General features: G+C 55.5%; 1 protein-coding gene across 1 annotated transcript in view; it reads left to right on the forward strand.

Moving 5' to 3' along the window:
* Nucleotides 1-25273, forward strand: part of SLC9A1 (solute carrier family 9 member A1) — a 48929-nt gene extending 23656 nt beyond the window's left edge. Inside the window, exons 2-12 of the mRNA XM_032301619.1 lie at nucleotides 11472-11932; nucleotides 15159-15409; nucleotides 16599-16816; nucleotides 17975-18177; nucleotides 19884-19973; nucleotides 20446-20516; nucleotides 20636-20809; nucleotides 21077-21191; nucleotides 21386-21487; nucleotides 22731-22803; nucleotides 23430-25273. Coding sequence (XP_032157510.1) covers nucleotides 11472-11932; nucleotides 15159-15409; nucleotides 16599-16816; nucleotides 17975-18177; nucleotides 19884-19973; nucleotides 20446-20516; nucleotides 20636-20809; nucleotides 21077-21191; nucleotides 21386-21487; nucleotides 22731-22803; nucleotides 23430-23767 — 2096 coding nt within the window. The 3' untranslated portion in view covers nucleotides 23768-25273. The remainder of the gene's footprint in view (nucleotides 1-11471; nucleotides 11933-15158; nucleotides 15410-16598; nucleotides 16817-17974; nucleotides 18178-19883; nucleotides 19974-20445; nucleotides 20517-20635; nucleotides 20810-21076; nucleotides 21192-21385; nucleotides 21488-22730; nucleotides 22804-23429) is intronic.
* The last annotated feature ends 1374 nt before the right edge of the window (nucleotides 25274-26647 follow it).

Genomic DNA, 26647 nt, shown 5'->3' on the forward strand with positions numbered 1-26647 from the left:
GAACCCAGGTCTACAGATCCGCAGTCTGGGCTTGGCTCGGCCTCTTCCTCTCCCCAGATGTAGCTTCCTGGTCTCCTGAGGCATGTGGCGGTGGACCAGGGGCTGGCTTGCCCATCCTGCTGGAAGCTGCAGGAGGCAATGCGGGCTGTCCCCGGAGCCTAGACTTAACAACTCTGTGGCTGGACCATTCTGCCCACTCCAGGGTGCTAAGATGGCCAGCCCCATCTCCCATTATTTTTTTGCCGGGGTGCTTGCAGATAGGATTTCCACATTATCCCAGACCACAGCCTTTTGGTGACTGCCTGAGCACTGGATTGGGAGTCTGCAGTCCCAGGTTTGTGACCTGGCTCTGCTGCTACCCATGTGAACTTGGGAGAGTGTCTGGACCTTTCTGAACTTCTGTTTCTTCATCTGTTATGTACTGCCCAGAGAAATGGCTGCTTTGTGCCCACCTAGGTCATCACTTCCTTTCCAGCCTTCACAGTCAGCTGTGCCCAGGAGAAACCCGCTACCTACGCCATGCTTATTCCTCACACCTCCTGCCTTTTCACATGCTGCTGCTTTGCCCAGAAGCCCTCCCAGTGCCCTCCTAACCCAGGTCTGCCTGCAGGCTCATGGCAGATCATCTGCACCGAGCCTACTGCCATATGCTGGAGACGAGGTTCAGTCAGACTGGAATTCTGCCCTTGGATAGTCATGCAGGCTCAACAAAGAAGTCTTGGTCTTTGCCACATCCCAGGCTCTGTACCAAGTGCCGGAGTGTCAAAGAGGACTAGGACAGGGTCCCTGCCCTTGAGAGCCGTCTGGAGGGGGAGACAGCCCGCCAGCCACACAGTGTGAGCAGACTTTCCGTGCAGGGCTTCAGGATTCCACATGCAAGTGTGACAAGTTTCTGCTCTGGGGGCCATTGAGGGAAAGCTGCTGGAGTGACTGGAGTGCTTTGCTTCTCCAGTAACCCACCAAACAAAGCCTCTGGTTTGCTCAGTGCTCTCCTGTCTGTGGTCCCATGTGGTCCTCACAGCAGCCTTGCTAGGTCATCAAGACAAAAGACGATCAGATGAGCAAGTAGTGGTAGTGAGCCTGCTGTGTGGGCACAGCTCTGGGTGCTGGGGGTACAGTGGCAGTCGCGACAGTCCGCCCTCAGGTAGAGGACAGGGGACCCATCCACAAGCACATACCTCTGTTAGTGGTGAGCGCTGCAGAGAAAGATAAAGCAGGGTGAGTGGATAGAAGCCAGGGGAAGACCTCCCTGAGGAGGTGGCATTTGAGCAGGGACCTGAAAGATGGAGGAAATCTGTCGCTCAGCTCTGTGGTACAGAGTGTATCAGGTAGAAGGAAGAGTAAATGCAAAGGCCCTGGGGTGGAATTGTTCTGTTCAAGGAAAAGCAAGGAGGCCGTAGAGTCAGAGGGAAGTTTGCCATTCAGTTTGGGGTTGGGGGAGGTATAAGAGAAAGGACGATTACAGGGCTTGGCATCTGAGCAACTGAATGATACTGGGGCAGCGGGGACCACTGTAGGAGGAGCGGTCTGGTGGTGGGAAAATGAGAGTTTTCAGCTCCTGTGTCCTTGCCACTTCGAGTTCACCCCATGCGTACTCAGATACACCAGCCTCCGGGTCACCCATGCCCACCCCTCTGGGCAGCCTCCTCATCTTCTCAGGCCTTACTCCAATCATCGACGTCTTTCCGGCCCTTCTGAGAGGTCACCAAAAAGCCCAAGTTGAGGTGTAGCTGACACCTCTTCTCTGTTGCTGCCCCCAGATGCTGCGAAGCGCTGACGGAGCTGGGAGGGGCAGAAGGGGCTCCCCGGATGCTTCCCTAGGCGCTGTCCTCTCTCTCCTACCCAGCCAGCGCCTCTGAAGTCTTACCTTGTTCTCCCTTCGAAGCGTGCCCCCTCCCTCCCCTGGAGCAGCTGAAAATGGGACGCTGGGCCTCGCTTTCCACAGGGCTGTTGTCCTGGAAATGGTAGAATTTCTCTTTGTGTTGCTTTGATGGTATTGTGAGTAAGTTCAAGTTATATATAATGGATCTAATTCATTGTTAAGCTTCAAAGCTAAGTGACTTTCCCCTGGAAGGGACACTAAGGACTACAGGTATTTAGTATACTGGATTTCAGTTTTCTCCCAAATTTGCATTTTGCAAACTCTACCCCACCCCCACTAAAGAAAAAGAAAAGAGAAATCCAGCTTTCCCAAGGTCTAAAGTTTCTGGAAATGGAACATCTTTTACAGAGCATCTTGTTTCTTCCCTTACCCCTGGTGTGGGCAGCTGTGCTAGGCGCTCCTGCTGTGGCCTGCAGGTCCCAATAACACTCTGGCAGGAGGAGGGCTTCAGACAGGGATGGAAGGGAGAGGGGAAAGCCTTGCACCTGGGGAGCCACGCACGGGGCACCTGGAGAGGAAGGGGGGTGGCTTGAATCCAGACGAAGTCCAGGTTCTTTTCTACCTCAAGCCAGCTGCAGGGGCAGGGCCTGCCTGGGGCTCTTTGTGGAGGATCTCAGTACCACCCTTCATCCTGATGCCGTCCTGGAGGGACTGTTCTGTATACTGCGGCCCTGGGCAAGGCAGGGATAGGGTGAGGGCGCTCCACGGGGCGCTGGGGAGGCCGTGGGAGGGGAGGGAATCTTGGTTCTAAAATGCTGCCCTGGACCTTGGGGCACGTAGGTGGTCATCCCTCCGATGCTCTCTATCCTTATCTTAAAATGGGGGTTAATAATGATACCTGCTACATTTGAGTTGTTGAGAAAATTAAATGAGACACTTCAGTAAAGGGTTTGGGGCAGCCTCTGCCCCAGGAAGCATAGCCCAGGATGTAGAATACGCCCCTTATCCCAAATTTTAAAACTATAGATACAGAAAAGTTTGGAATTTTCTGTACCAGACTGGTCACAGTGTGGATTTGAGGGCTGAAGGGTGTCTTATGTAGTGGGTAGCGAAAGGAGGAGAATCATGAGGAGAGCCCCCTCCTCCTCCTTCCGTACTTAGATCTGTTGGGAAAAGTTTTAAAGGACCGTGCATTCTGTTTACAGTCATCAAAGCCCTGTGTTTCCATTTTGAAAACAATCAAAAGAAACCAGTATGTATAGCAAGAACCTGCCAGGGACCCAAACCAGCCAATCGGAACCTGAGGTCCTCCCCACCCCCCTGGCCATCCTTACTGGCTGCCTGGAAACCTCTGGCTTGCCAAGCGCTGTTGTGGCCTCCTGGAGCTCTGTATCTTGTCAACACACACGGGCTGTTTACTGCTAGTCCCTGGTCCCTGTCCCTACCCCCCCTCCTCGTGTGACTCATCCTCCACCTCCCAACACAGGGACTCACAACCTGGAGCCTTTCCTGTGGGGGGTGGGGAAAGTCTGCTGGACTGAAGTTCTTTCAGCCAATGTTTGTGGGGCGTTTAGGTGATCAGGGGGCTGGGCTGGGTACCAAGAAGAGTCGCCCCAGTGGAGTGAGAGATGGGGTCGGGGCTGCTGAGATGCATCCTTGAGACCCAGGGAAAAGACTAGAGAGAGTGGAAGGCAGGGTGGGAGTAGAGCCTGGCTCAAGGCCGGGTCAGGAGCTTTGGGGGTCAGATCTCAAGGTCAGGGGACCCTCGGAGGCCTGCAGCACCAGCTGGGGCCCCAACTCAGTTCCTTGCGTGGCCTGCCAGCTCCAGCTGTGAGTCGGGGTCTCCCTCCCCATAGGGTCTCACTCCCACACTGACTGGAGGCTTCAGGGTCCTCAGAAGACTACGGAGATCCCCTGTCCGCTCATTTGTTCACACTGTTCCCCCTCCAGTCTCCTGCTCATACGGCCCAGCTTCAACCCCACAATCTTAAAGAAGCTTCCATCATTCCCCAAACCTCCTTTTCCTGAGCATCACCCGTGGGCCCCAAGACCGTGTGCTGGGATGCCAAGTGGACTAGAAGACCCAACTAAAGAGCTCCTGGGTCCATGGTTAGGAGCAGCACCTGACTCAGCTTGGGGAGCTCGGGAAAGACTTCTCAGAGGAGGTGACACCGCCACCGTTGGGGCAATTAGGTTTTGAAAGGTTGGTGGAAGTTCAAGGTGAAAAATAGTTTTCCTCTGTGTGCACAGAGTTGGGGTTTGAGGACTTTAGGCAAGTGGAGTTCAGGGATTGGGGATGGTAGGTTAAGTGCTGAGGGTTAACCCTGAACTCCGCCAGCTCCCCAACCCTGGAAACCTGATCGCAGCACCCGCTCTGGTGCACCTCTCTCCTGAGGTCTCTGAGAGGGCGCAGCTGTCGCTGTGTCACTCTGCTGATTGCTTTCAAGTCTCCTCGGCTACCAGGTCCCCTCCAGCCCAGGTGGCATCTCTGTTCTTCCCTCTTCTTCATCTCTGATGTTAGGCTGTTGCTTCACGAAGTATGTGTTGCTTTTGTGTCCAAGCCCTTGATTCTCACTTGTCTACACACGAGGCATCTGAGGCTGGTCTGTTGGGCGATGAATTGCCCAGAGCATGGTGGTTACTAGAGGGCAGAGCTGGGCCTCGAATCCAGGTGTCGGCCTCCTGGCCCCGTCTTCTTTTCTCCGCGCCTCAGGCAGCCTGATACATGCTGTTTGTGTTCTCAGAGAGCTTTTTTAGCTCATTTTCTACCCACACTTGATGTTCCCGGGGGGTGGAGCCCTGTCTCCCTGTGATATGGAGCGAAACAAGCAAGAAATAGAGGTGCCGTGTGGAAGACGAGAGGGGGAGGCACAGAGAGCCCGACGCCCCCGGCCTGGGAGACGATTCCCGCCCAGGTACTTGGAACAGACTTATTTATGGCTGCATCCTCGGTGGAGGCATATTGCAAACTGGAATGCTCTCCCCCTTGATCCCGACAGGCTTTGCTTCCATCGACACAGCATGGCGCAGAAGGCCGGCAATCCGGAGACCTGGGTTCTAATTTTGCCTCTGCCACTTGCCGACTAGGTAGCCTTGGGCAAGTCACTTCACCTCTCTGTGCCTCAGTCCCTTCATCTATCAAATGAGGATCTGGATACAAGAGAGGAAATGAGAGGAGCTCATAGACGCCCCAGCGCAGGGCCTCGTATCAGACCCTCGGGAGTGTCTAGTATGTGCTTTCTTCTCCGTGCTAGACAGTGTATGTTCAAGTGCGTCATGATCAAATACGGTATCACTGAGTGGCCACTATCAGTTTACATGTTTAAAGATTGTCATTCACTGGGTGACTCCCAGAGGCCAGGAGCTCTAAGTTATCTCCATGACATTTACACAGCTCCCCTGGGGGTGGCAGCGTCACCCCAGGTACAGAGTAAGGACCGAGATTCAAAGACACATGCGACATCTGTCATGTAACATCTCCCGTGCTCTTCACAACAGCACTCATATTTGGATATTGGCAAAGGATTGGTGAAGACAGCCTCCCTTCCTCTTTCTCTTTCTTTTTCCTTGTTTTTCACTTATTCATTACCCTTAACATCTTTCTCTATGTGCAGGATTCTTGTCCTGGGCAGTTCAGAGGATACAGACCCTAGAATGGTTCTTCTTCTGCTCCTCTCTTTCTTTCTCTCTGGCAAACTTCTACTGATCCCTCAAAGCCCAGTCCAAATGGTCCCAGCCCTGGGAGCATCACCTGCTCTTGAAATTTAGTCATCCCCGCCTCCTTCCTCTTTCCTACACTTGACATCTAAAAGGCAGCTTTACCTTAGTTCACAGAGAGTTAATAATGCCTACTCTGTGCTGGAAGCTGGAGACCCAGAAGACTCTGGAAAATTTCCATCCTTAGGGAGCTTAATGTCCACTGATGGACAAGTTTACACCAACAGATCTTCATAATGTAGAGTGATTCATGTTAAACTTCAGTTTTGGAGAAAAATTATACGAATAGTGGTCACCACTTTTTGGTGACATTGAGCGCCAGCATTGTTTGGCATGCTTTGCCCCGATTACTTCCTCTCGTGCTCCAGACACCCTCTGAAATGGGCTTCTACACAGATGGGGAAACTGAGAGTAGAAGACAAACTTAAATGCCCAAGGCTGCCCAGCCCAGAACCCTGACTGGAACCCTGGGAGGCCTGGCTCTCATGTCTTTGTCTCTGCTGGTCTGTTCGTCAACCTGCTGGGATGCTAGCTAAGTGTGTTGTGAGTATGTCCTTTATCCTTGGTTCTCATAGCTCATGTTGATGGTGGAAAGACTCAGACTAAAGAAGAATAAGAACTCCTCCTACCCCAGAGGAGCCTCCAGCCCCAGCGGAGACCAGAGCTGAATATAGATCCAGCAGACGGGCTGAGCAGTCTGATTGTTTCCACCTGCTGCCTTAGAAATCTAGCCGATAAGACTGAGTACTTCTGGCTGAGTTAACTTGGGAGCGCTTCCTGGAGGGGGCAGACCTGAAAGATAGGAAGGATTTTCCAAGGTTTTTACTAGCCACTGGACTGGAAGGGGAACAGTGGTGAGACTTCCCTAGAGGAAAGCTCATGGAAAAGAATGCCATCTCTGGGGCACCTGGTGGCTCAGTGGGTTAAGCTCTGCCTTCGGCTCAGGTCATGATCTTGGGGTCCTGGGATTGAGTCCCACATCAGGCTCTCTTGCTCAGCAGGAAGACTGCTTCCTCCTCTCTCTCTCTGCCTGCCTCTCTACCTACTTATGATCTCTGTCAAATAAATAAATGCAATCTTTAAAAAAAAAAGAAAAAGAATGCTATCTCTGGCCCTCTCAGAGCCTCTTTGGGCCTGAGCACTGACAGTCCCCATAGATGCAAAATTAAAAGCAAGAGATGATGCTTTGAATGGCTAAGAACACAAACTCTGGAGTCAGACTGCCTGGGTTTGAGGCAATATCAGCTACCTGACTTTGAGCAAGTTGCTTAACCTTTCTGTCCCTCAGTTTCCTCATCTGTGAAATGGGGGACGGCTGTCGTGACCTTCCTGAGGTGTGGTGAGGTGCAAATGAGATAAAAAGCATTTGAGCACGCTGCTGTGAACTGTGGAGTGCCAGGTTCTCGTTGCGAGGTATTACCTTTCAGGCCTGTAGTTGAGACTGGTTGCTGGGGCAGTTGAAGAGGGAGTTAGAGAAATGGAATCATGTGCAACCAGGAATCCCTTGGGACCCGGCCGAGTTGCAGCCCCAGAGCAGTCCTCAGACCTGGAACTAGGGCGGCAGAGCCCCTCACACACCCCGGGGTCTCTGGTGACCGGCACGGGTGGGCCAAGGAGGCCCCCTCTTCCCGGCACTCCCCTCTGACTGCCCAGGCCAGGGGAGAGACAGCGGAAAGTGGGATCAGGGGTGTCCGGTCACCCCGGCAACCGAGGGTGGTGTGGAAAAGCTTTGTCTGCCGCTCCGCTGCCTGAGCCTCAGCCGATGGGGACCATCCCAGGAGACGGAAGTAAAACATTCTCATGGTGGAGCACCGAGAAGCTCCAGAGGCGCTGGGAGCCCCTTGCCAGTTTGATGTTAGCTCAAGGGTCTGTTCAGTGTGCCTGTGCGTGTGTGTGAGAGAGAGAGAGTGTATGTGTAAGAAAGGGTGAGAATGAATGTGTGTAAGAGTGTTATAAGCTAGAGTGTGGATGAGTGTAAGAGGGAGTGTGTGTGTGTGTAAGAGTATGAGGAGTGTGTGTAAGAGATAATGAGGGTGAGTATGTGTACAAGGGAGTGTGTAAGTGGGAGCACACGTGAGAGTCGTGTGTGGGAGAGAATGTGTGTGGTGAGTGTGTAAGAGGGAGTTGGTGAGCGTGTAAGACAGCGAGACTCTGGGTGAGCGTGTGTGTCCCTCTGTTCCTGCAGTCGTCCACCAGCCCCCATCCGGGACATGCAGAGTTGCTTCTGCCTTGCGGTGCAGGGGACTGTGGGGGTGGGTCGCTGGGTGGCCCTGAGATGAGGAATTCCACACCTTCTTGCGTCCCTGCACCGGGAGGACTGGATGCCCTCCCAGGAGGCCATGTGGTTTTGAGTGATGGCTGAGCCTTGAGCTTCCTGCCTTCTCACGGCGGAAGGGTCAAGTGATGCTGGCAGGTCACTGGTTGTCTTTGAGTCTCAGTTTCCCTGTCGGAGGAGCAGAGGACTTGGGTGATCTCCAGGCTCTGTTCCAGCTCTGGCTTTGACTCTCACTGCCTCTGCCTCACCCCAGATTCCATCCTGATGACATCACTGTGGCCACAAAGCTTGGACCTTGGAAGTTTTGCCTTAGTTCTTGGCATCTTGGGATCTCGCCTTAAGGCTGGGCTTTTGTCAGGGGACTTGGGACTCCAACCGTGCCCCTTTCACCACACCTGGTGTCAGCAACCTTCCTGGATTTTAAGGAGACTCTTCAGGGCTGGGGGGTGGGAACAGCTGGTGGAGTCAGGGCCTTGGAAGAGGGACAAGCCCGAACAGGCCCACGGGGCCCCGCTTCCCTGCACCACTGCACCCTCCCTCCTGGAAGCTTGCTTTTCGGTAATGGGCCGCCTACTGGAGGTAAGGAGCCAAGAGTGGATCCCAGACCTGCCTCTTCAGCCGGGGCCCCTCCCTCCCTTGCCTTTACCCGTCAGGGCCTGCCCACCAAGAGGCAGGGCCAACACAGGAAGACCCTGGGGAACCAGCTCTGGGAACATGGCTCTAGCCCCAGGTTCTGTGGGAGCCAGCTTCTGTGGAAGGAGGTGCTCTGCACCCAGGTCAGGAGGCCCGGGACCTTGCCGTCCTGGGTGGCCTTGGCCTGTCCTGCCTCTTCTGAGCTCCAGGTTTTCTTCTGTCACACAGGAATGCCAGCTGTCTCTTAACCTAGTGAGGGAGGCCTGATGGTCCGAAGGTCCTGAGACTGGGAAAAGCCATTCCTGTGAGTTGGTCATGGATGTTCTGATTCCGCGTCACCTCCGTGTCCCCAGTGCACAGCACAACCTGGCTTACAGAAAATGTCCACGTTGGAATGTAGGATTGACTCGCTTCCTCTGCTACAGATATGCTAAGCTAGGGTAGACTGCTTCCCTTCGACTCTGGGGAAGCCAGTGAATCTTGCCAGGCCCCAGCTTTCTCTGCTACAAAGTGGGGACAATACGAACCCCACAGGGCAGTCGCGAGGGCCAAACAGCTGCTATGTGTCAGGCTCCCAGCACAGTGCCTGGTTCGCGTGCACCTCCGGGAATAATGAGCGTTCTACATGTTACCACTCTTGGCTTGCGTCACTTGTCCTCTTACCCCGTTTCTCCGTGTGGTCCCCGACTCTGGGTCTGCAATCACACGGTGTGGCTCTTTCGGGGGCCAGGCAAGCTTTGTGGATTGGACTGATGGCAGAGAGGGGTGGGGAGGCATTTGTAAAGTTTAGCATGCTGGTGGAGGTGGGGCTGTCATCTGCTTTCCCTGGGCTGTCTCTTCAGCCTGTGCCTTCTCCTCTTAGTGCTCAATTCCAGGGGAGGGTGTCGAGGTCAGCTGGCTGGGCCTGGAGTGGGACTCCTGGCCTCAAGAAGCTGGTTCCTGATGGCTGCAGGAGCTCTGCTCTCCACCACCCCTTGGCCATCCTATCTTCCCTCCAGGACAGTGCAGGTCTCTGGGTGTTCTACCATTGTCCTGTCTCCCTGCTCCTGCCTGGGTTGTCTGACCTCACTGGGTGCCAAGGAGAGAGAGGAATTGGGGCAGTGACTGTGGATTGAAGGTTCGAGAAGGAGAGGCACCAGAGGAGTCCTGCCCTACCATGAGCAGACAGAGGTGGTCAGGGAATGCTTCCAGGAACAGGAGGCAGGTAGAAGCATGTGACATCAGCCACATGCAGTAGGGATAGAGGTACAGGAATAGTGTTCTGGAGAGACAGACTAGACCAGGCAGATATCTGCAGGCAAAAGAGGATGTGGCTCGTTTGGGGGAAAATGCCCCTTCCATGCACCAGCCTGTTGAACACTGGGGCTTACTGGTAGACACTCCAAAGACTGGGGAATTTTCAGCAAGAGTTGAGGTTGGTCAGGTCCATTTTGAAGCCCGGAGAATGCACGTGGTGGCTCTGGGGTTCTCTCTTGGCCTGGGATGGAGATGTGTTTTTTTCCACCACGTTTTGAGTGTCTCCTGGGAGCCTGGCACTGTGCCAGTGTTCTGGGCCTAGCTAGTGTTTCGAGTGTGAGTCTTGACTTGTAGCTCTGCTGGCACTACCCAGATCAGTACTCGAGAGTGGGAGGGGCTTTGGGCATGGGGAACGAAGTTTCTTCTCCTTCCCAAGGATCTCAGGGGTAATGAGAGCCAAAGCCTGGCCAGATGGGTTATCAGGAATTATGTGAGTAATGGCCTAGCCCTGTGCATTTCCAAATCAGTAGATACTTACTGAGTACCAACTGTGTCCCTAGCCCTGGGCATCCGATTATAAACGGAATCTGCCTGCGCAGAGCGCATGGGCTAGGGAGGGGAGGAAGAAAGCGAGAGCTTTTTCACTTGAATAAAGTATCATACTTTTTTTTTTTTTTTAAGATTTTACTTATTTATTTGAGGGAGAGAGAGGGAGAGAGAGAGAGAGAACGAAAGCATGAGAGGGGAGAAGGTCAGAGGGAGAAGCAGACTCCCCGTGGAGCTGGGAGCCTGATAGGGGACTCAATCCGGGGACTCCAGGATCATGACCTGAGCTGAAGACATGGCTTCCCCAACTGAGCCACCCAGGCACCCAAGTATCATACTTTCTTAACCAAGCTGACCCTGGGGTTTTTGGTGCCCAAAATGCAGATAGGTGCTGGGGTCTTCCTACCCCAAACAAAAACAAAACCCATTAGGGAGCTTGGGCCCAAACCTGGCATTGAGAGAATACCTCCCAGAAGGGAATTTTTGCTACTCCCCAGCTCTGGATTTGGGGGCCCCAGGGTGGGCCAGTACTGCAGCCTCGGGGAGGGGGTTGACAGGTCTCAGGTGGGGGTGAGGGGGGGTATGTTCATGCCTTGATGAGGAGGGGGAGCAGGGGTCGACTTAGAGAACTTCAGTTTGATGGGAGCTGGGGGGTCAGACCTGGGTCCTCTCCCGGTTCTGCTACTAATTTGCTGTGTGTCCTTGGGCAAGTCCTTTCCCCTTTCTGAGCCTTAGTTGCTCCATCTCTAAAGTGGAGGCAGGGGTTAAGCTAGAAACAGATGGCAGCTAGGTTTTATCTCACATGCAAAACTGATTGCTCATTGTTTGGCTTCTGGAACAGCTCTGTGGGCTCGGCAGGAGAGTGCACGAGTCTGAGTGGAGGTGGAGGTGATGCCTTTGGACACCTGGAGCCTCAGTAATCAGTGGCTCCTCTCTGCCTTCTGGAGGCATAGAGAGCTGCTTCTTTCTACCACTCTATGACCGAGGCAGAGATAATCTGTACATACAGCCTTTGAAAAAACCCTTCAAAAACATTGTCACTTCGTGTATACAGCAAACCCTGGGAAGCTGGTATTACCATTGGCATGTCACAGGCGAGGAAGCCGAGGCTCAGAGAGCTACCAAAGTGGCCCTCTGAGGCCAAGCCCCTGTCACCAGCTGCTCTTCTCTCCAGCCCCGTCCCCAGCCTCGCCTCCTGGTTCGCCGCAAGCCCACAGCCTCCCGTTCTCTCGCCCTCTGCAGGTTTCCACGTGATCCCCACTATCTCGAGCATCGTTCCGGAGAGCTGCCTGCTGATCGTAGTGGGGCTGCTGGTGGGGGGCCTGATCAAGGGCGTGGGCGAGACGCCCCCTTTCCTGCAGTCCGACGTCTTCTTCCTCTTCCTGCTGCCACCCATCATCCTGGACGCCGGCTACTTCCTGCCGCTGCGGCAGTTCACGGAGAACCTGGGCACCATTCTGATCTTCGCCGTGGTGGGCACGCTGTGGAACGCCTTCTTCCTGGGCGGTCTCATGTACGCCGTGTGCCTGGTGGGCGGCGAGCAGATCAACAACATCGGGCTCCTGGACAACCTGCTCTTTGGCAGCATCATCTCTGCCGTGGACCCTGTGGCCGTGCTGGCCGTCTTTGAGGAGATCCACATCAATGAGCTGCTGCACATCCTTGTCTTTGGGGAGTCCCTGCTCAACGACGCCGTCACTGTGGTGAGGGGCCCAGACCCGAATCCAGGTCCAGACTGGATCCCACCTCCACCCGCTCATTGCAGTAGCGAAACCGTAAATCTCCCTTCCCGCTGGCTGTGTGCCAGGCATCGTGCTCAGCATGTGGCATGCGCTACCTCTTTCAGTCCCCGGGGTGCCCTTGGGAGGAGTTTCCCACTTTCGCACTACAGAGAAAGCAGCAGGGCCCCCGAAGTCAGACGACTTGCTCACAGGTGGCAGAACCAAGGTTAGAAGCCAGATCTGTCAGATGTCAGGTCCTGAGCTCCTGGCCTTTACAGGCCAGACCCTCTCTGTCCCTGACTCGGACTGTGATGTGAACTTGGTGAAATTCTGTATCACCTTTAGACTTTAGTTTACCCTTCGTAGGCCGTTGAGTCTTGGGGGGCCAGTTCAGCCCTCCTGTTGGCTGAGTCCTGAGTTATAGTTCAGTTTGTGTAGAGTTCAAGGGCAGCCGTGGTGGAAAGGACCCTGCCCCCCAAACCTCTAGGAAGGGCGCCTGGCTGGCTCAGTCAGTAGAGCATGTGATTCTCGACCTCACGAATCACAAGTTCCAGCCCCATGTTCAGCATGGAGCCTATTTAAAAAAAAATAAAAATAAAATTTGTTGTAAAAACAACAAACAAACAAACAAAACCCTCCAGAAAGTGGTTAATAAAATGGATTGGCCTGAGGTTGGCCACTATTATTATATTACTATATTAATTAATATTAATATATTTATTATTGTTGTTGTTATTGTTATTATGTGGTCTTAGGCAAGTGACTATACCGCTCTGGGCCTCAGCTTTGCTAGCTGCAAAGTGGCTGAGTGGGCCATGCTTTCCTCTCAGGGGCTAGGAAGGACAGATGCCCCCAGCGCAGTCCGCACACAGCCACGCTATATGTGCTAACACAAGCTCTTCCTCCCGGCTGATTTCCTCAGGAAAGGCGTACGTGTATGTGCACACTCATGTCGTGTTGTGAAAACACCCCATGCTCCGAGTCAGACCCCTCAGAGAGCAGCTGTTTACGTAAGGAAACACAAGGACACGTGTGCATGCCAGGGCACGCTCATTCACACACTCCCTCTTCACCCACCCCGCGTCCCTCAGGAAGCCACACTTCTAAGAGACACGGTAGTGGTTGGCTTGCTGCAGGCAGCCTCAGCTTCCTCCCCTCTCCTCTTCCTCTTCCTCCCCTGCTGCCTTCGTGGGGTCCTTATGGGGCTGAGAGAGCAGCAGCTTGATCTAAGCAAGCAGGCCCCAGTGCTGGTTCTTCTGGAACCAGCTCTTGCCTCAGTTTCTCCATCTGTAACAAGGATTGCAGTACCCAGCCTGACATCCTCCCAAGGTTCAGACTGGTGTCACGCCAGTGGGTACCACAGACAAAGCCCTCCCCAGTTGGGTCTGGGTGTTGGGGTTCAGGTTGGCCTTTCTGGGGAGTAGTGGGATGTGGTTATGTCAATGGGGTATTGCAGGCTTGGCCAACCAGGCCTCCCCTGGTGGTGGCTGTGCTGGTAGTCCTTGCTCATGCTCACTTCCTGTCTGAGCACTTCCTGTCAATGAGCACGTATTGCCTCATCTAATCCACAGAGAAACTCCACGAGGTTGGCACTGTGATTATCCCATTTTTCCAAGCAAGGAAACTAAGCTACTGGTCTAGGTTAGGGAACTCGTCCAGGGTCACATTAGCTGGTAAGTGATTGCAAGTGACTACACAGTGGGAGCACAGCCTGCACACTTACCACTCTGCTGCGCTGCCTCCCTGGTCCCTTTGACAGTACACCCAGGTGGGAAAGGAGGACCTTGCCCCGTCCACCTGCCCCATTAGTCCACGTGGTAGACCCTGGGACCCATGAATCTCCTCAGACCAGGAGTAAGTGTAGGTAGCCCAGAGCTGAGAATGCACCTGTTACCCGCCACTGGAGCCCTGCCCTGTCTGCCAGACAGCTATGGCCCAGGCGGCATCAGGGACAGGCCAGTGCTTGGCATCTCCCCTTCTTGCTTGGCCCACCTCAGGCCCTTTCTAGAGCTCTGGGCATGAAGGCGAGTGCCCTGTTTCCCGACATTAAAGCTGAAGGCAGCCCCTGAGCCGCCTGGTCTCAGGTCCCCTCCCATCTCTCCCAGCTCCCTGGCCTGGAAAGCCCTCAGCTGGCTTCCTGGCAAGCTGTGTGTGAGTAGGCCCAGTAGCCAGAGAGCTGACACAGAAGCTGCCCCTGTCCAGGAGGGCCCACCTACTGCTCCAGGGAGCAAGTTCTGGGCCTGACGCTCCTGCCGGGGCCTGGGACCCTTTGTCAAGTCACTCCACCACACTGAGCTTCTGTTTGGGAAAGCAACGGGCAACTTTGGCTCCCTGCCTACCTAATGAGACAACACACGTGATGTGTGCCGAGCAGGACAGCCACTGTCCATGGGCTTTATCATGTGTGACATGCCCCTGAAACATCTGACCATCTGGTGACAGCACTACACTGACAGTTCCCGGCCCAGGAGGTGGGGAAGCCTCAATGCCTCTGCTGGTTCCACTACCTCTGAACTTGGCTGTTGGTGGTAACCACCTGGAGACCTTGTTGAGCAGAGATTTCTGGGCCCCACCTCCTGAGAAAGAACCCAAGTGGGGGTATGGCCCGGCTGTGTGTATTTTCAGAAATTTCCAGAAGCTAAGAAGTCCTGTTCTGGTTTGTGGTCTGAACTTTCTCTGCTTTGTGCTGAAGGAGAGACTGAAAGCCAGACAGGGACATGATGTGCCTAAGTCAAATGGTGAGAGGGGCCACTGGGTAGCGCCAGTGGTAGCTGATACCGTGATGGGCCTGGTTCTGTGCACTTGGCTTTGATGAACTAGTTTCATCCTCACAGTGGCCCTATAAGGTTGGTACCGTTACCCCATTTTATGGCGAGGAAAAGTGAAGCGCGGGGAGATGGAGTAATTTGTCCCACGTAGACAGCCGGGAGCAAGAGGGCCACAGTTCCAGCCCAGCTCGTTTGGCTTCAGAGTATGTGCTCTTACCCAGCACAGCACGCTGTAGCCCTGACACAAGGCCCTCCAGGCCCTTGGCCACTGGTTTTGACCACCTCCTTGGCACCGTGGTTCTCTGCTATCATGTGGCCGCCTCCTGTGGCCGTGGTTCAGTGGAGGGCATGCGATAGCCCTAGCAGACCCCAGGGAGCTGGGGTGGGGGGCGGAGCCAGGGCCCTGCCCTCCTGCCAACCAGCCTACACCCCCTCCCCAGGTCCTGTATCACCTCTTTGAGGAGTTTGCCAACTATGACCGAGTGGGCATTGTGGACATCGTCCTCGGCTTCCTGAGCTTCTTCGTGGTGTCCCTGGGCGGGGTGTTTGTGGGTGTGGTCTACGGGGTCATCGCAGCCTTCACCTCCCGATTCACGGCCCACATCCGCGTCATCGAGCCGCTGTTCGTCTTCCTCTACAGCTACATGGCCTACCTGTCAGCTGAGCTCTTCCACCTGTCAGGCATCATGGCGTGAGTCTGGGTGCAGCCTGGGGGGAGGGGTGCCAACCTCGATTCCCCGTGCTTGCAGGGGTCACAAGGGAGTTCCCCAGGCCCGGCTTCCAGCCCTGGGATGAGACTCACGCACCAGGCAACTGCCCCTGGAACCATTGAGTTTAAAGTTCTGGAAAACTTTAGCGCTGCTACTTTCTGCTTCGAAGGGAGTTCCCTTGGTTGTAGCTAGCCACAGGCTCTCACATTCACTGTGCCCTTCCACAGCCCCAGCAAGGAGGCCTGGCACCTCCATTGCCATGAGGATTCCTGAAGGTCCTGGGGCCTCAGCCAGGTCTTGAAATCTAGGGACTGTGGAGAGGCAGTGAGATGCAAAGGTTTGCCCAGTAGGGGAACACATTGGAAATACAAAGGGCAGGCCAGATTGGGGGATATGGGGTAACCTTTTTAAAAATTTAAAAATTTTTTAATTTTAATTTTTTTCATTCCAACTTTTCCTTTTCTTTTTATTTACCTCTTTTTATTAACATGTAGTGTATTATTGCCCTAGGGGTACAGGTCAGTGAACCATCAGACTTATTTATACATTTCACAGCACTCAACCATAGCACATACCCTCCCCAATGTCCATCACCCAGCCACCCTCCCTACTCCCTCACCCCTCAGCAACCCTCAGTTTGTTTTGTGAGATTAAGGGTTCCTTATGGTCTCTCTCCCTCCCGATCCCATCGGATTCGGGGTAACCTTGAGGAGGCCGGGTCAGCAGGAGCAGAGCCAGGTATGGACGCCAGGCAGGGAGCAGGTGCCTGGGACAGAGCTGCCTAGGGAGACCTCCATGTGGGAGAGACACTGTGCTCGGGGGGAATAAAGCAAGGCCATGGACATTTGTAACTGACTCCTGTTAGACGGCAGCATGGCCGGGGCAGGGCAGCGGTGGGGGAGGCACAGGCTTTAGAGTTGGGCAGACCTTAGTTTGCATCTTAGCTCACTGGCAGGGTGACAGTGGACAGGCAACAATCTCTCTGCCTCCCAGATCCTTCATCTGCCCACGTCTGGAGGGTTGAGTGAGAGGATGGAGATAAAAAAGTTAGGTAGAGCCCACAGCGGGTTCTGACCTGTCGGGGGCACCTGTCCGCCTCCCCAGCCATGGAAGGGCTCTGAGAAGGTGCAGATCCACTGAGCCCTGAACTCTGCTCTTCCCTGACCCCAGGCTCATCGCCTCGGGAGTGGTGATGCGCCCGTACGTGGAGGCCAACATCTCCCACAAGTCCCACACGACCATCAAATATTTCCTGAAGATGTGGAGCAGCGTCAGTGAGACCCTCATTTTCATCTTCCTTGGCGTCTCCACCGTGGCTGGGTCCCACCACTGGAACTGGACCTTTGTCATCAGCACCCTGCTCTTCTGCCTCATCGCCCGAGTGCTGGGTGAGGTCCCGGGCTGGAGCAGGGGAGAGGTGTGTGCGTGCGTGCGCGTCTGTGTGCGCATGCGTGTACCCTGTGTGCGCGTGCTGTGGAGGCAGGAACTGGGCTGGGGTGGGAGACCCCGTATGAAGGGCCCAGCTGGGTCAGCTGCTGGCGACTCCCCTCACAGCTGCACAGCTGGGGCTTCCCTGCCCCTCTCTGCCATGCTGAGGCTTTGGTGGGCCTCCTGATGGCTCACGGGGAGTCTGTGATCTCTGGGAAGATGGTTGTGTGTGAGAACGGAGGGGCCTCAGGGACCCCTGATCTGTGAATGTTCTCTGCATTGTCTCGGGGCGCAGATGAGTTGAGCGCTTGCAGACCCATCTATGCCGCCGGCCCCGGCCACGTATAGGGACCAGGCCTCCGGTCCTTGGGTTCTGCTTGTGCTTTCCAGACACACCTCAACTCAGGGACGCGTCACTTCCCCTTCCAGATCTCACTCTACTCCTCTCAGTCCCTGCCCCTGACTGGCTATCGCATCTGCTTGATAGACTGGAAATCTGTTCAGTCCTGGGCCTCATCCTCCAGAGATCCTAGCTCCGTGGGTTGAGGTTGAATCCAGATCTCTGCATTTATTTATTTTTAAAGATTTTATATTTATTTGACAGACAGAGATCACAAGTAGGCAGAGAGGCAGGCAGAGAGAGGTGGGGAAGCAGGCTCCCTGCTGAGCAGAGAGCCCGATACCGGGCTCAATTCCAGGACCCTGGGATCGTGACCTGAGCTGAAGGCAGAGGTTTTAACCCACTGAGCCACCCAGGCACCCCAAGATCTCTGCATTTTTTTTTAAAAAGCTTTCTATTATGGAAAATTTGAAGCCTGTGGAAAAGTAAATCCCATGAACCCATCAAAATGACTAGATACCAACTTGGGGCCAGTCTTGTTTCAGCTCTTCCCCCAGCTCCCTGCTGACTTTCAGTCTCTGGAAGCGGCTGTGACGCTCTCTAGAGCGCACCCAGGTTGGGAGAGCCCCTTGAGAATCCGGCTCTTCGCTGAGGGACCCAGGAAGGGAGTGCACTGGGTGGGCGTGCTCGCGGGGCTGCCTCCAGGCAGAGCAGCTGTGGGTGCAGCAGCCAGGAAGGCCTGGGGACAGGCTGACGCTCTCCTTGCCCTTCCTGCTAGGGGTGCTGGGCCTGACCTGGTTCATCAACAAGTTCCGAATCGTGAAGTTGACCCCCAAGGACCAGTTCATCATTGCGTACGGGGGCCTGCGCGGGGCCATCGCCTTCTCCCTGGGCTACCTCCTGGACAAGAAGCACTTCCCCATGTGTGACCTGTTCCTCACTGCCATCATCACGGTCATCTTCTTCACCGTCTTTGTGCAGGTGCTGGACAAGGCAGAGCAGCCCCGCCTGGGGACCCTGACTCTGCCAGTGGAAGGAAGAGATGCCCAACCTGACAGGGGGCCACGGGTTCTAGTCTGCCAAAAACTTGCTACGTGGTCTTGGGCAAGGCGCTCCCCCTTCAGGTCCTCACTTAACTTAATTGTGAAGGGGGAGTTAGGATAATGAGCGACCAGTCAGAACACTGTCTAACTTAGAAATCCAGACAGTGCTGAGAGAAGTAGGCAGAGTCAGCAGGCCCATGGTGCCCGGTACAGGGCTTTAGGGAAATGATTTGCTATTTTAGGATCTCAGTTTCTGTGCCTGTAAAATGGAAATAATAGCACAAAATGTGGGGGTGGAGCGAGATAAGTTGCTGAGCTGGGCAGTAGGTCTGGAGTCAGTGTGGGTTCTGCTGGGAAGGACCTTCCTCCCATTTCTGGGTCTTGGTTCCCCACCTGCGAAGTGAGAGGGTTGGCCTAGATGATCCTGGAGTCCTTCCAGCCTCTGGCCAGTGATCTCCATGCATTTAAATGACCCTGGCTTAGGGGAGAGTCCCCTACCCTTTTCAGAATCCCCAAGGAAACCCAGCCTGGATGGCATCAGTGCTCCATCTTACCTGACCTGTGACTTTGGGCAAATGAGAAACAAGTCTGTCCAGGCCTCCGTTTCTCTATCCCTTCCGTCTTTCGTAGACGCAAATCTTGGCAAAGCTTTATTTATTTATTTATTTATTTATTTATATTTTATTTATTTATTTGACAGAGAGAGATCACAAATAGGCAGAGAGGCAAACAGAGAGAGATAGGGGGGAAGCAGGCTCCCCGCTGAGCGGAGAGCTCGATGCGGGACTCAATCCCAGGACCCCAAGACCATGACCTGAGCCAAAAGCAGAGGCTTAACCCACTGAGCCACCCAGGTGCCCCTTGGCAAAGCTTTAGATGGGAAACAGCATTGCCTAGGCATCCTCCTGGGGCCAGACTCCCCTTCTGTCCCTTCTAAGGATAGGGGACTGCCTCTTTTGCCCTCTTGCACTGTTTCCATTGTCAAAAATATTTTATCACCTTGACTTGGCAGTTGTATACGCTGATGGCTTACCAAGTCCATTTTCAATGAAGTCCGCACTGAGAGAGGGGCCTCCCTGCCTGGGTGTGAATCCAGCTTTACTACTAGTTCTGTAAGCTCTGGGAAAGTTACTTAATCTCTCACCTATAAGATAGAAACAGTGGAAGAACCTACCTCTCAGGGTCCATGTGGGCATGCCGGAGCGAATACTTAAGTAAGTCACCCCTGGCTCTGGCAGAGGGCATACACACGATGAGATTAGCTGCTCCCGCTGCTGTTCTGGACTGGGCAGCTACAGTCCTGTGAAGTGGTTTTCCCTATCAGCCGGCCCCGACTTCTCTGGGGTTGCAACGCATGTTTGTGGTGGAGCCCACATTTGAACCCAGGCCCTCTGACCCCTCACCCGGGCTAGATGACCGGTGTGTGAGTCATTTAGCTGGAAGGGGCTGTGTCCTTGGGAGGAAGCAGATCTTAGATAGGACCTGCCTTTGAGCCATGGCTGACATGCAGGTTGGGAAAGTGGGGACCTCAGAGCAGAGGGCATCCTGGCTTCAGGGGCTCTAGGGGTGAGGGAGGCGGGACACCCCGTGGTCTCCCTGCCAGGATAGCAGACCGCAAGTGCCTAACGCCCACCTGCCCCCCAGGGCATGACCATTCGGCCCCTGGTAGACCTGTTGGCTGTGAAGAAAAAGCAAGAGACAAAGCGCTCTATCAACGAGGAGATCCACACACAGGTACTGGAAACTAGGCCTTGGCCTTGGTTGTAGGAGAAGGCTCAGGGAGCTGGGGGGCAACTAGGCCTCACGTCAGTTTCCTCACTTGGCCCCCTCCTCCCTCATCCCAGTTCCGGGTGGTCCTTTAGCTGCTTGAGGTCGCCCGATCGAACCATAGGCAGGTGTGGTGTGGGCAACCAGGAGCCTTAGGAGGGGGTGTCATGCCATCTCTACCTCTAGTAGGAACCTATCCCAAGCGTTGGGCTCATGTGGATTCAGGGAAGGGGGCTCCGCTGGGGTGTGATAGGGAGGGGTTTGAGGTGCTGCGAGTTCAGGATGAGTGAGATGTTGGTGCCACCTCCTGGCTGCTCCTGGAACTGCAAGGCTGGGCTGAGCAGAGCTGCACTAGGGTGGAAAATGGGGGCCCATTCAGAAGTCTTGGTAGGGAAGCAGCCCAGTAGTGAGGCTTGACTTGGCCTTGGGCCCATTTCAGTTCCTGGACCACCTTCTGACAGGCATCGAGGACATCTGTGGCCATTACGGCCACCACCACTGGAAGGACAAGTAGGTGGCAGGCCTGGTGGGCAGGTGGGTGGGGAGGGGCAGGGGAGGGTCTCTCCGGGCCTGGGTGTCTCCCCACCCTGAGGAGCTGGCTCCACACCTCTCCTCCCTGCCTCCACCAGGCTCAACCGGTTTAACAAGAAGTACGTGAAGAAGTGTCTGATAGCCGGGGAGCGCTCCAAGGAGCCACAGCTCATTGCCTTCTACCACAAGATGGAGATGAAGCAGGCCATCGAGCTGGTGGAGAGCGGGGGCATGGGCAAGATCCCTTCTGCTGTCTCCACTGTCTCCATGCAGTGAGTGCCAATGATGACGCTGGCAGCTTTTGCACCCACACCCAACCCCTGCCCAGAAACCTAGAAGGCCACCCACCAGGGGAGGGGGTTCTGGGAGGGGTGGTGGCAGGCCAGGTGTTGTCCAGGCAGGGTGGGTGAGAGAGCCACAGGGCCACAGAGGACACCTCCCCCGCCCCCACCCAGGCCAGCCTGACTTCCTGGCCCAGCCCAGCAGGCTCCAGGGTCACAGGAGTTTCTTGGGGACCTAACCTGTGCCTTGTCGTCCAGGAACATCCACCCCAAGTCCCTGCCTGCAGAGCGCATCCTGCCGGCACTGTCCAAGGACAAGGAGGAAGAGATCCGCAAAATCCTGAGGAACAACTTGCAGAAGACCAGGCAGCGGGTGAGGGGTTGCTCCCTGCCCGGCACCCCTACAGCAGGGCAGGCCCTCTGCTCCAGCCCTGGCCCCCACCGGGCCCGGCTTCTGGGGCCTGAAAGCTGTTCCCCCCACAGCTGCGGTCTTACAACAGACACACACTCCAGCCCTGGCCCCCACCGGGCCCGGCTTCTGGGGCCTGAAAGCTGTTCCCCCCACAGCTGCGGTCTTACAACAGACACACACTGGTGGCAGATCCCTACGAGGAGGCCTGGAACCAGATGCTGCTCCGCAGACAGAAGGCCCGGCAGCTAGAGCAGAAGGTGGGTGAGGGCCTGGAGCTGGCTCCTGCCTTTCACGGGGAGTCTGGGTTCTTCCTCCCACATCCCTGCCCCTAAGCCCCTTTGAAGAGAGAGCCACTGCCCATGTTTTTTGGCCTCCTCTGCTTGTCTCTCGAAGACAGAGCCCCAGGACAGGTTCCAGAAAGCTGCCTCCTCCTCTACCTCCCCACTCAGGGCAGCAAAGACACCCACTCACTGCACCCGCAGGCCTCTGAGTCTATCTGTGTGCTCGGACCACGCATTTCTTCCCAAAAAAACTAAGGCCCGGGGAAAGATCACAAAGCAAGGCATACGTGTGCTCGATCGTTTGCTCAGGAACAGTTTTTGAGTGGTTCCCAAGTGCTGTGCAGCAGAGTGGCCTCTGTGGGCACAGTGGTGCATCAGCCCAGTCCATGCCTTGCTAAGCTTCTCATGTAGTGACCCAGGCAGGACAGGAAGTGCAAGGGGCCGGGAGCACTCCGGGCAGGGGGGCAGGCAGGGGAAGCTCAGGAACAGGGCCAAAAGGAAGGCAGTGTGGGCAGAGGAAGACCCAGGCTGTGTGCCTCAGTTCCCAGTCACAGAACATGGCCCACTGTAGCAACTGAGAGGGTTCCGCTTTCTAGAAAGCTTGTTAGCGGTGTCAGGCTTTGGGCTTTATGCCAAGGGCATGGAGAGCCGTGAAGGGGTCTGAGCAAGGGGCTAACTTGGGAAGGGATGGGGGGTGGCCTGGATTAGTGAGGTGGGCTGTGGGAAGAGGGAAGAGGAGTCCTCTCCAGCCTTCTGGTCTGGGGTGTTGGGAGTGGTGGTTTCAGTAGGGGGTGCGGAGAATGGCATCAACAAGGTCTTGAGGGAAGAGAAGAATCCGAGTTTAGTTCCAGCCTATTGCACTGAGATACCTGGCGGCCAGTTGGGGTCCAGGTGCCAACTCCTGAGCTGACTTTATGGGTCTGGACCTCTGGGGCAAGTGTGGACAGGAATAGAGACGGGCGGGGGTGCTGTGGGAGAGGCAGGGCTGTTTAAGCCTGCTCCAGAGATCATACAGCTTGACAGAGGCTGGGCCAAGCCTTCAGGAACCCCTGAAGGGCCAGCATGGCTTCTGTGCTGGCAGAGACAGACGATGAGCCCGAAGAGGAACCACCAGAGAGGCCGCGGGCCCCAAACATGCCAAAGGAGGCGGTGACTCAGCCTCGGGCGCCATCCCGAGGGGCTGCCTGTGCTTATGCCTGTCTTGCCCTTTCTCTGTCAGATCAACAACTACCTGACGGTGCCGGCCCACAAGCTGGACTCCCCCACCATGTCGAGGGCCCGCATTGGCTCAGGTGAGCTGGGACACAGGGAGCCTGGAGAGGGGTCTGGAGGGCACACACTCAGTGCCACTGTCCCTTGAGGGTGAGACTCCAGCAGGAATGGGCCTCAGAGAGCCACTGGAGAGGACAGGCTTCTCCCGCTGACCTCCTCCTACGCCATGAGCTCCTTCTAAATCAGGTGGACCTGGGGGTTCCCCCAACTGTTCTTCCCAGGGACAGAGGTGCTCCATATGGGGCTTATGGGGAGAACTGTGAAGGGGTTTGATGGCTGGCAAGGAGGCAGGAAGAGTCTGCGCCACTGGGATGTTCAGCACGTGGGCGAGACAGTGACAGGCCTTCTTCAGGCCCTGGGGGCACATGGTGACTCAGGAGAGGGCTCTAATGGTCTGGGCGGGGTTACCTAGGGAGCCCCTGGTGTGCAGAGAGGGACATAGTCCTACCTTCTGGGGCCTAGTGTGAGGGGAAGAGAAACTGCTCATCAGGCCTCATCCAGGTCCACGCGAGTGATCCTGAAACATGGCAGCATGGCTGCCCTCACAGGAAGGTTCTGTGGGAATTGCTGGCACGTGCCAAGGAGGGGGCACTGCTGGGCAGGGCTTGGGGCAGAAGCCAGCTTGGGTTTTGCTCTTGGTCCCCAGATCCACTGGCTTACGAGCCGAAGGCCGACTTGCCAGTTATCACCATCGACCCAGCCTCCCCGCAGTCGCCCGAGTCCGTGGACCTGGTGAATGAGGAGCTGAAGGGGAAGGTCTTGGGGCTGAACCGGGATCCAGCCAGGGTGGCGGAGGAGGATGAGGATGATGATGGGGGCATTGTGATGCGGACCAAGGAGCCCTCTTCCCCTGGCACGGATGATGTCTTCACCCCTGCGCCAAGTGACAGCCCCAGCTCCCAGAGGATACAGCGCTGCCTCAGTGACCCAGGTCCCCACCCTGAGCCTGGGGAGGGAGAGCCTTTCATCCCCAAGGGGCAGTAGCGCTGGGGTCCGTGGGCAGTGCCCATCCCAACACAGACTCTCCCACCAGAGCAGGGGCTGCTGGGGGAGCTGGGGGCTCCCTTCATTCTTCCTGACTTGGATTGGCCCTGCCCCTCCCCCAACCGCATGGCAGCTGGGCCCACAGCCCCCACCGCAGCACGGCTTCCCCCTGCCTCCTGGGAAGCACCCTCCCTCCCACCAGAACTGCCTTCCCAATCCGTTTGGCAGAACTGTCGGGCTGTGAGGCAGATCCTGCCCCTTCCCGATTCAGGCTCTCTCCCAGACCTGGCCTAGGGCCTCGAGAGTCCCAGCCCTCGGAGGCCTGCCGCCCACTCCATCCACCTCCTCATTCAGACCAATCTTAGTTCCTAACCAAAGAGCCTCTGGCTCAGCCTTGGTCCCACCTGGAAAGGGAAGGAGCCAAGACCTCTCCTGGCCTAGGCCAGGCCCTGCTTTAACAGCGGAAAGACTGGGGGACCAGGAATCCGACTGGCGTAGGGGTCAGTGACACCCGGCAGACCTGCGCTCCTCCTGCCAGCTCTGTCCCCCTGGCCAGCCCCCAACCTGTCCAGCTCAGAGCTGCAGGCTAACGGCATCTCTGAGCTTCTCTGACTAGAGCTGGGGCGCTTTGGACAGTCTGGACTACCCCAGTGCGGACCACCGGACCCTCCAGGGGTGACTGTCAGGAGAAGGACTGTTGGCTCCAGAAAGTGCTGCCTTTTTATCTGTTCTGTTTGTTCACACTCCATGTATGATTCAATTTGCACAGAGGGCATTCCTGTTTTTAAAACATTTTGAAAACCCCTGGCTTACCAGAGCTCTAGCCCTCCTACTCCAGAGAATTACCCCTCCTCGTCTGTGCCTATCCTGCCCAACACTCCCCTAAGTCGGTCCTCTGCCTCCTGGGCTCTTAACTATGGCCCCAAGGCTATGATTTTAGAAGTGACCTCCTTCACTCCAGTTCCCGATTCTAACTTACTGATGCTGGGCCTTCTAGCACTTTCTGTGCTCTTGGGCCTGACCCTCAGTTCCTGCTGGCCTGTTCTTTTCTCTCATCCCTCTCCACACCCTGGGACCCCAGACCTCTTCTGTGCACTGCACCCAGCCTGCTGTGGAGCCCAGTCCTTAGGGGAGAAGGCCTCCCCAAGCCTCTCCCACCCCACCAGGACTGGTGGGTGGGCAGAGTCCTGGGCCCCCAGAGGCCCTTGCTCACAGGCACACACTCCCACCCCCACAGCCACCATGGCCAGGCCTGGGCCTGGTGGTGTCTGTCCTTCCCCAGGATTGTGCAATAGTCAGAGTGTCCCTCTCCCGGACTGGGCAGTGGGTGCTCCTCTGTCTCCCCCTCCTTCTCTCCATGCAAGTGCTGTTTGGGGCAGGAGTCACCACGCAAGGGTGATGTTGACAACCGTGTTCCAAGCCACCACAGCTGCTGCTGCTCTGCCTCCCGTAGGGAAGAAACCGGATCTTTTTCATATTCTAATAAATCGGTGTGAGTTTTTTACACAGTTGAGGGCTGCTTCCTAGGGACATCGGGGAAGGAGGGTGGCCTGGGGACTTGAAGGACTTAGCTCCTGGGGGCCTGAAGGTCTTAGCTCAGTGTCTGGCATGGCAGCTGGTGGTGCTGTGTGCCCAGAGAGAGAGAAAATATGAATAAAGCACAGCAGGGCGCTCCCTGCCCTCAGGCACCTTTAGCCTCCGCAGCTTGGAAAACCCAGTGTGTTTGTGAATGACAGTGAATGGGGGGTGGGGGGCAAGGGGGACTGTCCTGAGTCAACTTAAGGAAGGACTAGAAAATGAGCTGAGGTTAATCAGGTGAAGAAGGTTTCAGAGAGTTCCTGAATATTCTAACTGGGAGCTGCACAAAGACCTAGGATCTGAGAAGAGGCTGGTGTGGCTGAGTCCAGAGGGTGATAGGAAGGGAGGCAAAGATAGGACCCAATGGTCCTTTGTTACAGATTTTGATTTATTATGAAGGGCCACGGGAAGGTTCTGTCACCTGTGAAGTGGGGACAATATGCGTGGGTGAAAGTGCTCTGGTGGGTAAGGGTCAGCACTGTGCCGGGTCCTGGGGGTTCAGTTTGGTGGTGGATCCCCGAGGTGCATTTCCAGGATCTGACCGCCAGAGGGCAGTGGGGGCTTGGCACATACCCCGGGCACCCCTGGCAACTGGGCTGCCCAGGGAAAGCGGCTCATTTGCTCAGACCGGGAGTCCAGAGTGGTCAGTAGCAAAAGGACTATAGGGAAGGACCAAAGCACCCATTCCTGTATCAGCCGCTGCCCCCAAAAAGAAAAACAGATGGTACATTGCAAGGGGTAGCAACGAGCCTTCAACTAAAAGTTTCTTGACAGAGGTGTGGGTAGGGTGAAGGGAACCTCGCAGACATGGGGCCCCGGGGGCTCACACTACAGCGAAGCTGTTATAACCCCTTGACCCAAAGAGCCAGAGGAGGGAGTAACATAGCTGTTACTGTGGGAGGGGACTGCCCTGCCCATCTGAAAGTCAGAAGGGAAGGCCCCCGAGTGACTTCACCGGGTTCAGCCCACAGAGGTCAGCCTTGCAGTAAATGGAGCAAGGGGAGAGTGGGTTTGGGGGACAGGATATCCAAGCAGAGCCGTTCCCTTTGCCCCTCCACCACTCACCCACCCTTCAGATGAAAAACTCATGTCCCTATTGCTTAGTGATTACTCTGTTTGGGAAGTAACTTGTGGTGATGGCTGCACAGCATTGTGAAGATATGAAATGCTCAGGATCGTTCACTTTAAAATGGCTCTTTTTAAGTTATGTGCATTTCAGTTCCATTTTTGTAAAACTGGAAGGAAAGCTCATCATCCCCCAACAGGAGAACCAGTCTCGTCAGCCCCTACCTCCCTGTCAAA

Source organism: Mustela erminea, chromosome 10, assembly GCF_009829155.1.
Source record: "Mustela erminea isolate mMusErm1 chromosome 10, mMusErm1.Pri, whole genome shotgun sequence".
NCBI lineage: Eukaryota > Metazoa > Chordata > Mammalia > Carnivora > Mustelidae > Mustela > Mustela erminea.